Raw genomic sequence first — 14,965 nt, 5'->3', positions numbered from 1 at the left:
TAAAACAAAATGTTGTGTATACCCTGTTGGTGTACCTTGTTGTTTAATATATGTGAATGTATGCTTTGCCTTTGAAAAAGGGGAAGATGTGATGATAGCAGGATGTGATGTCACTAGCTGGTGGGCGGGGCTTAGGTCCAACCTGTCTGGATGTGTATTGCTATGCTCTGTAATAAAATAGAGTTGTACCATCATTGCTGTGTCCTGCATATGTCCTGCATCTCATGACACAAACCTTATATGGCTCTTGCACAACTGTAAAACCCACAAAGGTGGGTCTGTATTTGTGTTGGGGAGTAAATTAAAGCTAAGCTCCTGCAATTTTTGACCAACTATGATTCAATCAGCCCAGCTCTTGTGTAGAAAGAAATTTAGACAGTGTAATGCTGTGTGACGTTTTCTGTTTTCACTTTTCTCACGTGCTTCCTTGACTCATTCCAGATGTGTTTGGATAAAAAAAAAAAAAAAAGATCTGCAAATGTCATAAGTCCAACCATGAGCGGTTTAGATCAGAGACCAAGACTACTGCAGAAGTGAACAGAATTAGCAGACGAGCAGGTTACTCTTCAGAGGAAGAAGACAGAACTTTATAGTTCATAGTTAGGGAGATCTTCAGAAGCGGGAATGTTTCTGGAGTCATGTCTGGTACTGCTACTGTTTAACTATGTGGAAGCCAATTTTACTACCAAATGGCAAAGAGGTAAGAAACTAATAACTTATTTATTATTAGTTATTTACTCCTAAATTAAAAGAATATCAGAGGGAAATAATGTGTTGAAGTTAATTATTTTTAATGATTTTATTGCAAAACAGAAATGGAACTATGGATTTACACAGTGCTAGTATTTTTTTCTTTACTCACTGCATAGTAACTACATAGCTGTAACTACACACTAAGAGGCAATGTGGCACACTATTTGAAGTCTGTTCTCCAGATTACACTGGTTCAGTGAAATCACAGTATGAAATGGAAAAATAAAAAGTCTACATTTATTATATATAATTATGTTTTTTTCACATTAAAATGCTACTGAAATAAACTGACAACTAGATTTCATAAACCATATTTAACTTCTGTCTGTAGGATTGATATATTTTCTACATTCATATAGCTTTTATATGCAAAATATATTATATTTATATGTATACATTTACCTCATATTTTTTAGTAGGTTTAAAAAAATAAAAAAAAATAATTATATTTCTTAATTAAAATATTTACATTTATAATTCCCCATGTATAGGGGTCAATTTATCAAGCTCCGCTCGGAGCTTGATGCCCCATGTTTCGGAGACAGAAATTATGAAGCAGCAGTCTAAAGAATACGATTGGGTTGATTGACACCCCCTGCTAGCGGCGATTGTCCGCAAATCTGCAGGGGGTGGCATTGCACCAGCAATTCACAAGAACCGCTGGTGCAATGATAAATACCGACAGTGTATGCCGTCGGCATTTATCGATCTGCAGCGGACATGATACGCTACATCGTATCATGTCCGCTCGCACTTAAAAAAAAAAAACAACAACAAAAAAAACGACCCCATAGTCTTATTCTCAAAAGGTTAAAAAAAAAAATATGCAAACTAAAAGTAATCTTCTGCTCAATAAAAAGAGGGAAACCCAACCAATACTGCAATGAATACAGGCAAAAACAGTTATTTCAAATGACAAAATAAAAGCAAAAGTTATTTGCAAACAATTTAATACACCCCAACAGATAACATGGATCTTTGATAAACACATTAAAATGAAGAACATTCTAATTCTAATTCCCTCTAATATAATTATCTTAAATTGCACAGCGATACATGCAACTTCTAAACGTATGTAAGAAAGCATCCTAAAGAAATATTGTTACAATATGAGAATAGAGAAAAGATATTCCATTTAGACAGCGGAAGTTATGTATGTTGATAAAATTACTTTCCTGTACAGTAATATGCACTTAAAGTGCACAAAAGCAATATGCACTTTGCTGATTACAAACTATTTGTACATTTAAAGGGAATCGGAAAGTAAAAATTAAACTTGCATGATTCAGATAGAGCATGTCATTTTAAGACACTTTTAAATTTACTTCAATTGTCAAATGTGCTTTGTTCTCATGGTATCCCTTGTTGAAAATATGCACATATCCTACATTAGTGGGAGCTAGCTGCTGATTCGTGCCTTCACACATTTGTCTCTTGTAATTGGCTAACTAGATGTGTTTATCTTGCTGCCAGTAGTGCAATGCTGTTCCTTCAGCAAAGGATAACAAGAGAATGAAGCAAATTGCAAAGTTGCTTTAAAATTGTATGATCTATCCAAATCATGAAAAAAAATGAGATTTCCTGTCTCTTTAACCAGGTTCAACGCAGCTCTGAGGGAAACTGAAATGAATGTGCTTGATCAGTGCATTTCAGTAGAGAATATTGCTGAAAACATAACAAGTTCATGTTTTGCAGATTCTAAATGCATTTAGGTTTGTTATCACAGGGAAAACAGAAATATTTAGGTAAATTTAGAAGCATTTTTTTATTATGTTAATAACATTTTCAATAGTAGTTTTCATTAGCTCTGTTAATCTTTATCGACAAATGGTAAAACATAACAGAATTACTTTATGTAAACTCTCATTTTTATTTATGGCTGACAGTATATGTAATAAAGTGTTGAATTTGCTTCACACATGCACCCGTAGGTTTTTGAACAATCCAAAGGGATCTTGAGGAAAATAACTCTCCATTCCTATGTCATCCTAAGGAGCCAAATCACTTTAGGGTTTTGTCTTCTTATTCCTTACATTTATATAAAACAGGGCCATTTAAGCAATTGGTATGTGTTACTGAAAACCCAGCAGCTAAATGTCTTATAGTTTAATTGATCTTGTCTACGTATCATCTATATGCATATGCATGTGTAACTGTGTGTGATTATGTGGGTGTATGTGTATTTATTTTATATACATGCAAAAAATGTATTTGTGCTGGCTCCTAGATTTAAAGAAAATCTGGTTCCCAGATCTATTTAGGGCCAGATTACAAGTGGAGCGCTATTTAACGCTTCCGCTTGAGCGTTAACTCTGCTAGAAGTAAGCTTTTTGCACGAGTTGGGTTGCGCTTGTATTATGAGTTAAAAGTAAACTGTTTTCACTTACGTGCTAACCTGATGCACGTAAAAAGTCGAACTTAGAATATCGAGAGCGCAATAACTTATTTCCCCATAGAAGTCAATAGAGCAAAAAAAGTGGAAAATACTAGCACCCTACTCAAGCGCAACCCGATCCCATATTCTCAAGTGCACTAACCCAATAGGAATATTTCACATTCTAATGTTCTTCACATAGCAGAATATGTTCTATTTATACTGTACATAAATACATATTTCTATATCTATCTATTTAGACATTTATATGTATGTCTATGTTAAAACCCTTTGCAGTCTTTTTTTTTTCTAACTCCTGAGACCTTAAATCTTTCAGCACTTATAACTTTTTTGTGAATATTTTTTATTAGATGGTGTTATTATGAGTGAAACTGTACTTTGCAATGATTTTTGTGCAACTTTTTTTGTTTCGTGAAACATTTAACCAGGGATCTGAGAACGTGGTAATCATTATAGCATAAATCTCAATTGCGCTCAAGCGACCATGTTTACTTTCAACTTGTAATACGAGCGAAAAAACCCTTATCGTTTGTGCGTAACAGTTAGCACTCCACTCATATTCTGGCCCTAAATTGGTTAAAGGGGCATCCCAGCCCAAATTGAAACGTGCTGATGTGGTGTCTTCATTTACATAACAACAGCAACAACTCCGACCAGACAGGCTGTTTAAAATATTAGTGCATCTAGATATGATCCACATCCTCATACACATTAAAATCTCTCACAGTAATTGATTTTACTGGAATAATGTTTCCTTTATACATGTGTATTGCAAAAAATGCTTCTATTCAAAACTGTAATTCACTGATGTGCATTTCAATTTTTGATTGAAAGTCCCTTTAAGATTTAAAAGCATCAACACAGGAAGCAAACTAGGCATTCCTTGGAGTTATAATTCAGGTCACTGACCTACTTTGCCAGTTCTTCCTGCCAAATAATAAAGTGCTTGATGGCACTAAGCGTAAATCATTGCTGTTAGTAGGATGATGCTACCATGGAACTGAGCCTTTCCCAGGTCATGATCCTGCAACAGTCACACTATGTGAAGAACTAAACACTTACCAGCAGTAACAGAATGTTTAGCAGCACCATATGGTCTCCTTCAGTTCAATACATAGTGACATCTGTGTACACCATGTTTTACAGTAGCAGTAGTGCACGCTTAAGATAAAGACTATGGAATTTTACAAGAAATGTATACATTGAACGTGGGGATCTGTCCTGAAGTCTATTTCATAAAGACTAGAGTTCATCAGATAGATTTGTTTTATTTTTGTATGATTATTCATTAGAAAAGATAAAGATATCCATCTCTGAGTGGTCTAGGTTGATATTTGTCATCGGATCCTAAGGAAGCAAGATAGAAAAAATATTTCAACATTAAAGGCATATGAAAGTCAGAATTAAACCTAAATGAGCTTAAGATAGACAGACAGATAGATGATAGATAGTAGAGACAAGCAAACATATAGATAAACATACAGACAAACAGATAGAAACAGACATATACTGTAGATACAGACAGACAAACATATATATAAAGTTTTCTTCTGTGAAAAGCACACTGGTCTAAAAGAGGCTGCCTCCGGGTGGTAAATCGCCATAGAACAAGCCACTGAGCTGTTGTTCGTTCCTGGTAGAGCGCTTCTCTCTTTGTATGCAAATTATTATGACCCTGGGGAAGTCTCCCTATGGGTGATGGGGGAGACCAGACGTGGACTCCTTGACCAGTGTGCTTAGAGGAATGTGGCTGCACATCACTGACGAGGCCCATAGGAGGCCGAAACGATCGTCTGGGGTTGTCATGTTCCTTGTTCAGAGGAGAATTGCCTGGAATTTCGGGGCTGGACTGACCTTATTTGGCGGGATCAGACTGATATACTTCAGGAAAGTTTTCTTCTGTGAAAAGCACACTGGTCTAAAAGAGGCTGCCTCCGGGTGGTAAATCGCCATAGAACAAGCCACTGAGCTGTTGTTCATTCCTGGTAGAGCGCTTCTCTCTTTGTATGCAAATTATTATGACCCTGGGGAAGTCTCCCTATGGGTGATGGGGGAAACCAGACGTGGACTCCTTGACCATTGTGCTTAGAGGAATGTGGCTGCACCTCACTGACGAGGCCCATAGGAGGCCGAAACGATCGTCTGGGGTTGTCATGTTCCTTGTTCAGAGGAGAATTGCCTGGTATTTCGGGGCTGGACTGACCTTATTTGGCGGGATCAGACTGATATACTTCAGGAAAGTTTTCTTCTGTGAAAAGCACACTGGTCTAAAAGAGGCTGCCTCCGGGTGGTAAATCGCCATAGAACAAGCCACTGAGCTGTTGTTCGTTCCTGGTAGAGCGCTTCTCTCTTTGTATGCAATATATATAAATATATCTTTGTCTGTCATTTTAATGTGGGCATTAATGGGACAAAGGCATATTTATAATTTTGTCATTTATGAGTGACTTGGGAGATTGCAGCAGAACAATATGTTTAAATATTAATAGATTGTAAGTCCTGCGTAAAACTTCAAAAACAATGCTCAGATAGTATTTCTAGAGAATGTCATGATCCAATGAATCACAGCTTTTTCACTGTTTGCTAAATGTGCATTTGTGAATTGCATTTCAGGACATTATCTACAAAAATGTTATAAATGGAATTCTTAAAATGTTAGCAGGTTGGCTTCAAACAAATCTCAAAGAATACATTTTACATTTAAGTAGTCATGATTAGATGCACATATTACTCTTGAGAAATAAAGTTACTGCAGTTTCCAGTTCATCGCATAGCACATTTGCATATGACAGGCAGCACATAATATTAGCAAACTTCCCCTGTGTTTGAAATGACAAGACCTGTATTGCTGTCAATCTCCTGCAGACAGAACGAAAGGAAGTGAGATGAATTGTTGGAGATAGAGCCCATGTTTCGGCAAATGTTCACTCATACAAAATTATGTTTCATTGTACAAAATAATCATCAGCCAATGTACCCAAGGTCATATTTATAATACAAACTATGCCCCTGCCTAGGGCATCTTTGTGCACAGTGTGTATGATCCAGTGTCATAACTTTCTCTTTCTAGGACTTACTTTTAGTCAGCTTTAGCCAAGTCTACCCAACTAGAGTCATCAATGTCGCGGATATTCTGTTTTTTTCCAACTGTATTTATACAATTTCATTACTGTCCATGAACAAGTACATTTCTCTATGTATCCAAGGAGCCTCAACAGAGTTTGATTTAATGCCCCTAATATAAAGAGAGTACTACAGACTATATATATATTCACAGTTTAGGTACCCTATGGGAGCTTATACTTTCCTATCTTTTCTTTTGTTTTTAACTTTATTTTAATTTTGAGGTCCAATGCTCAACCATGGCCAGTCAAAAGTTAAAATATGTAGGCTTGTGCCTTTAAGTTATGCTAATTAGGATATAAGGGTGATGTCACTTTAGCACACGTCCCCTTGTGGCTTGTGGATTGGTTCCTCATTAGTTGCCTTGTGTATAAATTGAGTTATCAGTTTAATGTTTTGCTCTAATAAAGGTGTTTTCCTTTCATTGAGAGTGCTACCTTCTTCACTACCTACACTGTGTGGCCTAATGTCATCATCAATGTTTATTTTTAATACTAATTTTACATAAACATACTTTCAAAGTATAATACACAATGTAACAAATGGCACTTACAAATTCTGATGAGTGATTAATGACTCAAGTATAGAGCAATTTGATTCGTTAGTGATAGTAGAAAATGTATATTTCAATCAGATTGGCTGATTTCATTAATCATGTGATTATGCATTTACCAATAAGAAGTTGAGGAACACTTTACCAGTTTGTGGGCTGTTTAGGAGTTTAAGTATTGCGTCAAATTTGGTGTCAAAAGTGTTGCGTCAAATTTAGTGCAAAATGGAGAGTGGGACTTGTATTACATGCATTAAGCATGGTGCAAATAGATGTATCCAAAAAAAGGAAGTTGGCTATATCATGCAATCTATTTATTTCATTTTTATCCCTATATCTACTAGTGCACCAAATTTCGAACAATACTTCGCATCACATTTGGAGCAATAATATTGTCCCCTAGCTTTGTAATGAGAGACAAAGATGTAACATAATCCATAAGTAGTAATTTATTTCATTTTTATCCCTATATCTACTAGTGCACCAAATTGGGAACAATACTTTGCACCAAATTTGGAACAATAATATTGTCCCCTTGCTTTGTAATGAGAAACAAAGATGTAACATAATACATAAGTAAGGTAACATCTCCCTAATTTACATTTATTATCTAATATGGTTCATTGTCTTGCAGCATCAAACATAACCTTTCTGTGTTTTCAGACTCCCATTGATTTCTATGGCATTCACAGCCTCAAGGGTGGCTGTTTGAACGATAGGTACGCTGCATCAGAATAGACTCGAGTGTACCTGTTGAATGTTTGATAAATTGGCAAGAGGGTCAAAAAGAGTCGAATTTGACAGCAGATGATCAGTATTTCGCTCAAATAACACAAGCATCGATCTGCGTCGGATTGATATCGCGGGAGCGTATATTATGTCACACATTATTATTATTCTTTATTTATAAAGTGCCAACAGATTCCACAGCGCTGTCCATGGGTAACAAAAATAAAAGGACAGTACAGTATGAGACACCAGACAAAATTTAACAAACAAATACAGGGGGAATTGGGAGCCCTGTTCCTGTGGGAACTTACAATCTAAATGGGTAGGAGGGTGAGAAACAGGGGGAGGGGACTGCAAAGGTGGGAATGATGTTAGTGTGGAGTTAGATGAGGGCAACTATTAGGCAAGGGGAATTCATTAGCTACTGATTTGGTGATAGGCTTCCCTGAACAAGAAGGTCTTTACGGAGTGTTTAAAGGAGGAGAGGTTGGGGGGAAAGTCTGACAGCTCGAGGAAGTGTGTTCCAGAGGGTTGCTGCCGCACAAGAGAAGTCCTGTAGTCTAGCATGGAAGGAGGTGATGGTAGAAGAGGCAAGGTGTAGATCATTGTTGGATCTTCGGGGACGGCTGGAATATATTTGTTGATGAGTGAAGACAGGTAGGGGGGGCTGCATTGGTAAGGGCTATGTAGGTCAGAGTGAGAATTTTGAATTTAATTCTGTTGTGAATGGGGAGCATGTGAAGGGACTCACATAGGGCTGCAGTGGATACAGAGCGTTGGGAGAGATGGATTAGCCTAGCAGAGGCATTTAGGATGGATTGAAGGGGGGAGAGGTGGGAGAGAGGAAGGCCGGTTAGTAGGTTGTTACAGTAGTCAAGCCAGGACATTACTAGGGAATGGATTAGCTGTTTAGTAGTTTCAGCACTCAGAAAAGGACGAGTTTTGGAGATATTGCGTAGGTGGTTGCGACAGGATAAAGAGAGCGATTGGATGTGGGGTATGAAGGACAGATTGGAGTCAAGTGTAACTCCTAGGCATCGGACTTGGGGTGATGGGGAGACAGTGGTGTCACCAACAGTGATAGTAAAGTTAGAAACTGAAGTAGAATTAGATGGGGGGATTAGAAGAAGCTCAGTCTTGGACATGTTGATTTTTAGGTGGTGAGAGGCCATCCAGGAAGAAATGCCAGATAAGCAGTCGCTGATGTGGGAAAGGACAGAAGGAGAGAGTGCAGGGGTGGATAGGTAGATCTGAGTATCATCAGCATAGAGGTGATAGTTGAAGCCATTGCTACTGATAAGTTTACCCAGTGAGGAAGTATAAATAGAGAAGAGTAGAGGGCCTAGAACTGTAAGGTCAGTCCTTTAAGGAACTCAAATTACAGATATAGAAGGTGGTTAGAATTTTAATTAACCAGCTTGTTCAAAGAGGAATTGTTTTGTAATCTCTCTTTAAGGAAAGCACTAACAGTGTTTGAAAATAGGTTTGTTTCACCACAGAATTCAATCACAGATTTAGTGGTGATATTTTATATAGAATGATTTGTATTAGATAACCAATAGTTCTTATTTGGATTCTAGAAGATTGGATAATCAATGGTTAATATCTGTTATATGTAAGCAAAGGAAGGAACCATATGAAGAGCTAGTGAAGTAATTAAGTTTTCCTGTTTTATTTTTAATAAACGGACTTCAGGATAAACTGATTATTCAACATAAGTTTATGCAAAGAAAAGCTTAATATGCTGCTACAGTTCTGGTACCTTATTATCTGTGAACTGGTGTTAGGAGTCAGTTGCGGTTTGAGAATGAGAGAGATCCGTTTGCTGCTGCTGTTCGCCAAACCAGAAGTAACCGCAATCTTGAGGTAAGTGCTTCTGGGTAATGTAGTCCTGACTGGATGCGAGAGGAATTGAAAGGTAAACAGTGTTTTGATAAATTGCAATTGTTTTACCTTGTAGATGAGCAGGAATGCCAGGTACTGAACTACTGTTTGAAGAGTTGAGGAATGGTGTATCAAATAGCTGGGAATCCAAATCAAATTATTTAGCTTTAGAAGTACAAGATCCGGAGAGGAGGAATCAGATCCTTTCTCAAGTGTTTAGGAAGTGGTTTGGTTCTCAGGTGTTCACATAGGAAACAATTAGAATAACTAAGCAATGTTGCTTAGCTGTTTAACCTATTTAAAGGCGGAGTAACCAATAAGGTTTGTAGGCACTTAAAGACACAGCATCCCTTACAAGAACAGAGTCTTGAGGTACTCCAACAGACAGAAGCAATGGAGAGGAGGAGTCACCAGCAAATGAGACAGAAAAGGACCTATTACAGATATAAGAGTGGATCCAGGAGAGGACAATGTCACAGAGCCCAAGGGAGCTGAGAGTCTGTAGGAGGGGGGGATGGTCAACAGTGTCAAAGGCAGCAGACAGGTCAAGTAAGATAAGTATAGAATAGTGGCCATTGTTTTTAGCAGAAAGAAGATCATTAGTAACCTTGGTGAGGGCAGTCTCAGTTGAGTGTTGGGGATGGAAGCCAGATTGCAGGGGGTCAAGCAATGAGTTGGAGGATAGGAATTGGTTTAGGCGATCGCAAACTAGTTTTTCCAGGACTTTTGAAGCTAGCGGAAGCAGTGATATGGGGCGGTAGTTTGCAGGAGAATTGGGGTGGAGGGAGGTTTTTTGAGGATGGGGATGACCTTTGCATGTTTGAAGGAGTATAGAAATGAACCAGTAGTAAGGGATCGGTTGAATATGTGAGTACGAGCTGGGTTGAGGGTAGAAGACAGAGTAGGTATTAGATGTGAAGGGATAGGGTCAAGTGGGCAGGTAGTGAGGTGTGAGGAAGATATTAGGGAACTCCATTCTCAGTGGTTGGGGGGAAGGTACTGAGGTACATTTGACGATCTTGACGCTTTGTTAACTACAGCGGATCAACTTTGCGTCTAATTTGATGCAAGATTCCAGCGTATTATCAGTTGAAGCACTGATAAATCGACCCCTACATATGTATCGGTGCATTACAACAATGCATACATATACACATTCAAACACACATAATACAAATCAGCTTCATTCATTCAGTCTAACTTAATACAATTCAACAATTTTCTGCAAATCGTAGAATTCTGTTTCTCATTTAAGGCACAGTGGGAGTAAAGACATTTAACTGCCAAATATATCAAAATTATTAGCTAAATAAGAGTGCAAGAGTACAGTATTAAATGTATGAAATTAAGATTTTACATGTTGTAAATATAAGGGAGAAAAAATGTTCTGGGGACTGATAAATAAGGGAGCCTAGGAGACTGTAAAACTTATTGGCAATGGCAAATAAGGGAGGTTTGCAAACCTATATATACACATTTGCACATATACATAAATATACATATACACACAAACAGACAAACACACAAATATTCATGCATACACACACACATACACACTCACTTATATACACACAAATATTCATGCATACACACACATACACACTCACTTATATACACACAAACATTCATAGATACACACTCACATACATACAAACACACAAATATTAATGCATACACACATACACAGACATACACACTCACATACATACACACAAACACACATATATTCATACATACACACTCACATACACACAAACACACACATATTCATGCATACAAACATACAAACACACACATATTCATGCATACACACTAACTCACATGCACACATACACACACATACAGACTCATATACAAACTAATACACACACATCTTCATGCATACACATCTTCATACATACACACGAACACACACATATTCATGCATACATACACACAAACACACTCACTTACAAACACACAAACACACAAATATTCATGCATACACACACACATACACTCTTACTTCTATACACACAATCACACACATATTCATGCATACACTCACATACACACAAACACATTAATGCATACACTCATACACACTCACTTATATACACACAAATACACACATATTCATGCATGCACTCTCACTTATATACACACAAACACACACACATAAAAACTCACTTATATACACACAAACAGGGCAGCCATTAGAAATTTTGGGGCCCCTGACTTAACCATTGATCACCCCCCCCCCCCTCTTTGACATGTGCACTATACTAAAATGTATATGCACTTTATTCTTAAGTGTAGTTAAACTTGGAAATGTTGTAAAGGTAGTAACACAAACACAGAAACACACAGACACACTCATACACTGAAACACACACTCACACATAATGACTCACATATAGACACTCTAGCAGACATGCAAAGAAACACACAATCACACCGAGAAGAAATGTAGGGTGTACCCTGCCGAAAACAATGAGGGGATATACCTCTAGCTCTCCTCTGGAGGTTCCCTAGTGAACCCCTAATCAATATCAGAATAAAAAGCGGCCAATAGAGGGGAGCGCCAAGAAGGCTGAGGTAGATGAGGACAAAAGGGGATAAGTCTAAAAAAGGAGTCTTTAAATATAGGGACTCATATGAATATAAAAATGTATACTAGTTTAATACAAAATAACATTAAATGAGCATTGATATCACATAAAATATAAAATACAAACTATCAAATACAATTGATACAATTAATACCATGGATCCATGTTAAAAACAATGCCGTGTACAATAAAAGCAAAAGGTTATAAAGGTGCAACGTCGGAGAAGAAATATCTGTAGTAACTGATAGGTACAGATATAAATGGCCTGTAAAAAGTGTCTTTGTGAAATAACAAAGTCAATTCGTGTCCATCCAAGTTGATAATCAAATGGTGATCAAATGATAATAATATCCAAATCAATGTGAGTTGTGGTAGTTGAGATGAAAAAATGGAAAAAAGTAGAAAAAGGTGGTACAAAATTTGGATACAAAAAATTGTGTAACAATTAAACGTGAAAAATGTGAAAATTTCAAAAATATGTGTTAGTGGAGAAAAAATTCAATCCAATAGGAAAAATAAAAAGTTGGAAATGGTGAATGAGTATATCCAAAAACTCTTTGGTGGTGATGGTGTAATCCAAATAGGAAATGTTGATGATACTTAAAAATATATATGTAAAAAAACAAAAATAAAGATAAAAAACCTGTGAAAAAAGAAATAAACAATGATGTTGAATATATCAACTGTTAGGTTCATATACAGGGTCTTGATAAAGGCCAGGAGATTAAGGCCGAAACGCGTCAACAGATTTGAGTAAGCATATTACTCACTCACATACACACAAACACATTAATGCATACACTCATACACACTCACTTATATACACACAAATACACACATATTCATGCATGCACTCTCACTTATATACACACAAACACACACACATAAAAACTCACTTATATACACACAAACAGGGCAGCCATTAGAAATTTTGGGGCCCCTGACTTAACCATTGATCACCCCCCCCCCTCTTTGACATGTGCACTATACTAAAATGTATATGCACTTTATTCTTAAGTGTAGTTAAACTTGGAAATGTTGTAAAGGTAGTAACACAAACACAGAAACACACAGACACACTCATACACTGAAACACACACTCACACATAATGACTCACATATAGACACTCTAGCAGACATGCAAAGAAACACACAATCACACCGAGAAGAAATGTAGGGTGTACCCTGCCGAAAACAATGAGGGGATATACCTCTAGCTCTCCTCTGGAGGTTCCCTAGTGAACCCCTAATCAATATCAGAATAAAAAGCGGCCAATAGAGGGGAGCGCCAAGAAGGCTGAGGTAGATGAGGACAAAAGGGGATAAGTCTAAAAAAGGAGTCTTTAAATATAGGGACTCATATGAATATAAAAATGTATACTAGTTTAATACAAAATAACATTAAATGAGCATTGATATCACATAAAATATAAAATACAAACTATCAAATACAATTGATACAATTAATACCATGGATCCATGTTAAAAACAATGCCGTGTACAATAAAAGCAAAAGGTTATAAAGGTGCAACGTCGGAGAAGAAATATCTGTAGTAACTGATAGGTACAGATATAAATGGCCTGTAAAAAGTGTCTTTGTGAAATAACAAAGTCAATTCGTGTCCATCCAAGTTGATAATCAAATGGTGATCAAATGATAATAATATCCAAATCAATGTGAGTTGTGGTAGTTGAGATGAAAAAATGGAAAAAAGTAGAAAAAGGTGGTACAAAATTTGGATACAAAAAATTGTGTAACAATTAAACGTGAAAAATGTGAAAATTTCAAAAATATGTGTTAGTGGAGAAAAAATTCAATCCAATAGGAAAAATAAAAAGTTGGAAATGGTGAATGAGTATATCCAAAAACTCTTTGGTGGTGATGGTGTAATCCAAATAGGAAATGTTGATGATACTTAAAAATATATATGTAAAAAAACAAAAATAAAGATAAAAAACCTGTGAAAAAAGAAATAAACAATGATGTTGAATATATCAACTGTTAGGTTCATATACAGGGTCTTGATAAAGGCCAGGAGATTAAGGCCGAAACGCGTCAACAGATTTGAGTAAGCATATTACCTGTATATGAACCTAACAGTTGATATATTCAAATTTCTTTTTTCACAGGTTTTTTATCTTTATTTTTGTTTTTTTACATATATATTTTTAAGTATCATCAACATTTCCTATTTGGATTACACCATCACCACCAAAGAGTTTTTGGATATACTCATTCACCATTTCCAATTTTTAATTTTTCCTTTTGGATTTAATTTTTTCTCCACTAACACATATTTTTGAATTTTTCACATTTTATTGTTACACAATTTTTTGTATCCAAATTTTGTACCACCTTTTTCTACTTTTTTCCATTTTTTCATCTCAACTACCACAACTCACATTGATTTGGATATTATTATCATTTGATCACCATTTGATTATCAACTTGGATGGACACGAATAGACTTATATTGACTTTGTTATTTCACAAAGACACTTTTTACAGGCCATTTATATCTGTACCTATCAGATACTAGAGATATTTCTTCTCCGACGTTGCACCTTTATAACCTTTTGCTTTTATTGTACACAGCATTGTTTTTAACATGGATCCATGGTATTAATTGTATCAATTGTATTTGATAGTTTGTATTTTATGTGATATCAATGCTCATTTAATGTTATTTTGTATTAAACTAGTATACATTTTTATATTCATATAAGAGTCCCTATATTTAAAGACTCCTTTTTTAGACTTATCCCCTTTTGTCCTCATCTACCTCAGCCTTCTTGGCGCTCCCCTCTATTGGCCGCTTTTTATTCCAATCACACGAGACACAGACACCCAAACAGACACTCGGCACTTGTTTACATTGACCTGACAAGTAATGAGGTAGACTACAGTTTTGTCAAAAAAACGTAATTTATGCTTACCTG

The 14,965-nt window shown here is 36.4% G+C and overlaps 1 protein-coding gene across 1 annotated transcript in view; it reads left to right on the top strand.

Moving 5' to 3' along the window:
* Positions 1 to 220: 220 nt before the first annotated feature.
* Positions 221 to 14,965, top strand: part of FAM180A (family with sequence similarity 180 member A) — a 91,071-nt gene continuing 76,326 nt past the window's right edge. Inside the window, exon 1 of the mRNA XM_053718987.1 lies at positions 221 to 700. Coding sequence (XP_053574962.1) covers positions 625 to 700 — 76 coding nt within the window. The 5' untranslated portion in view covers positions 221 to 624. The remainder of the gene's footprint in view (positions 701 to 14,965) is intronic.

The sequence above is a fragment of the Bombina bombina genome, chromosome 6 (genome assembly GCF_027579735.1).
Source record: "Bombina bombina isolate aBomBom1 chromosome 6, aBomBom1.pri, whole genome shotgun sequence".
Taxonomy (NCBI): Eukaryota; Metazoa; Chordata; class Amphibia; order Anura; family Bombinatoridae; genus Bombina; species Bombina bombina.
Note: the sequence above shows the minus strand (reverse complement) of the source record. Positions and strands in the feature narration are given on the sequence as shown.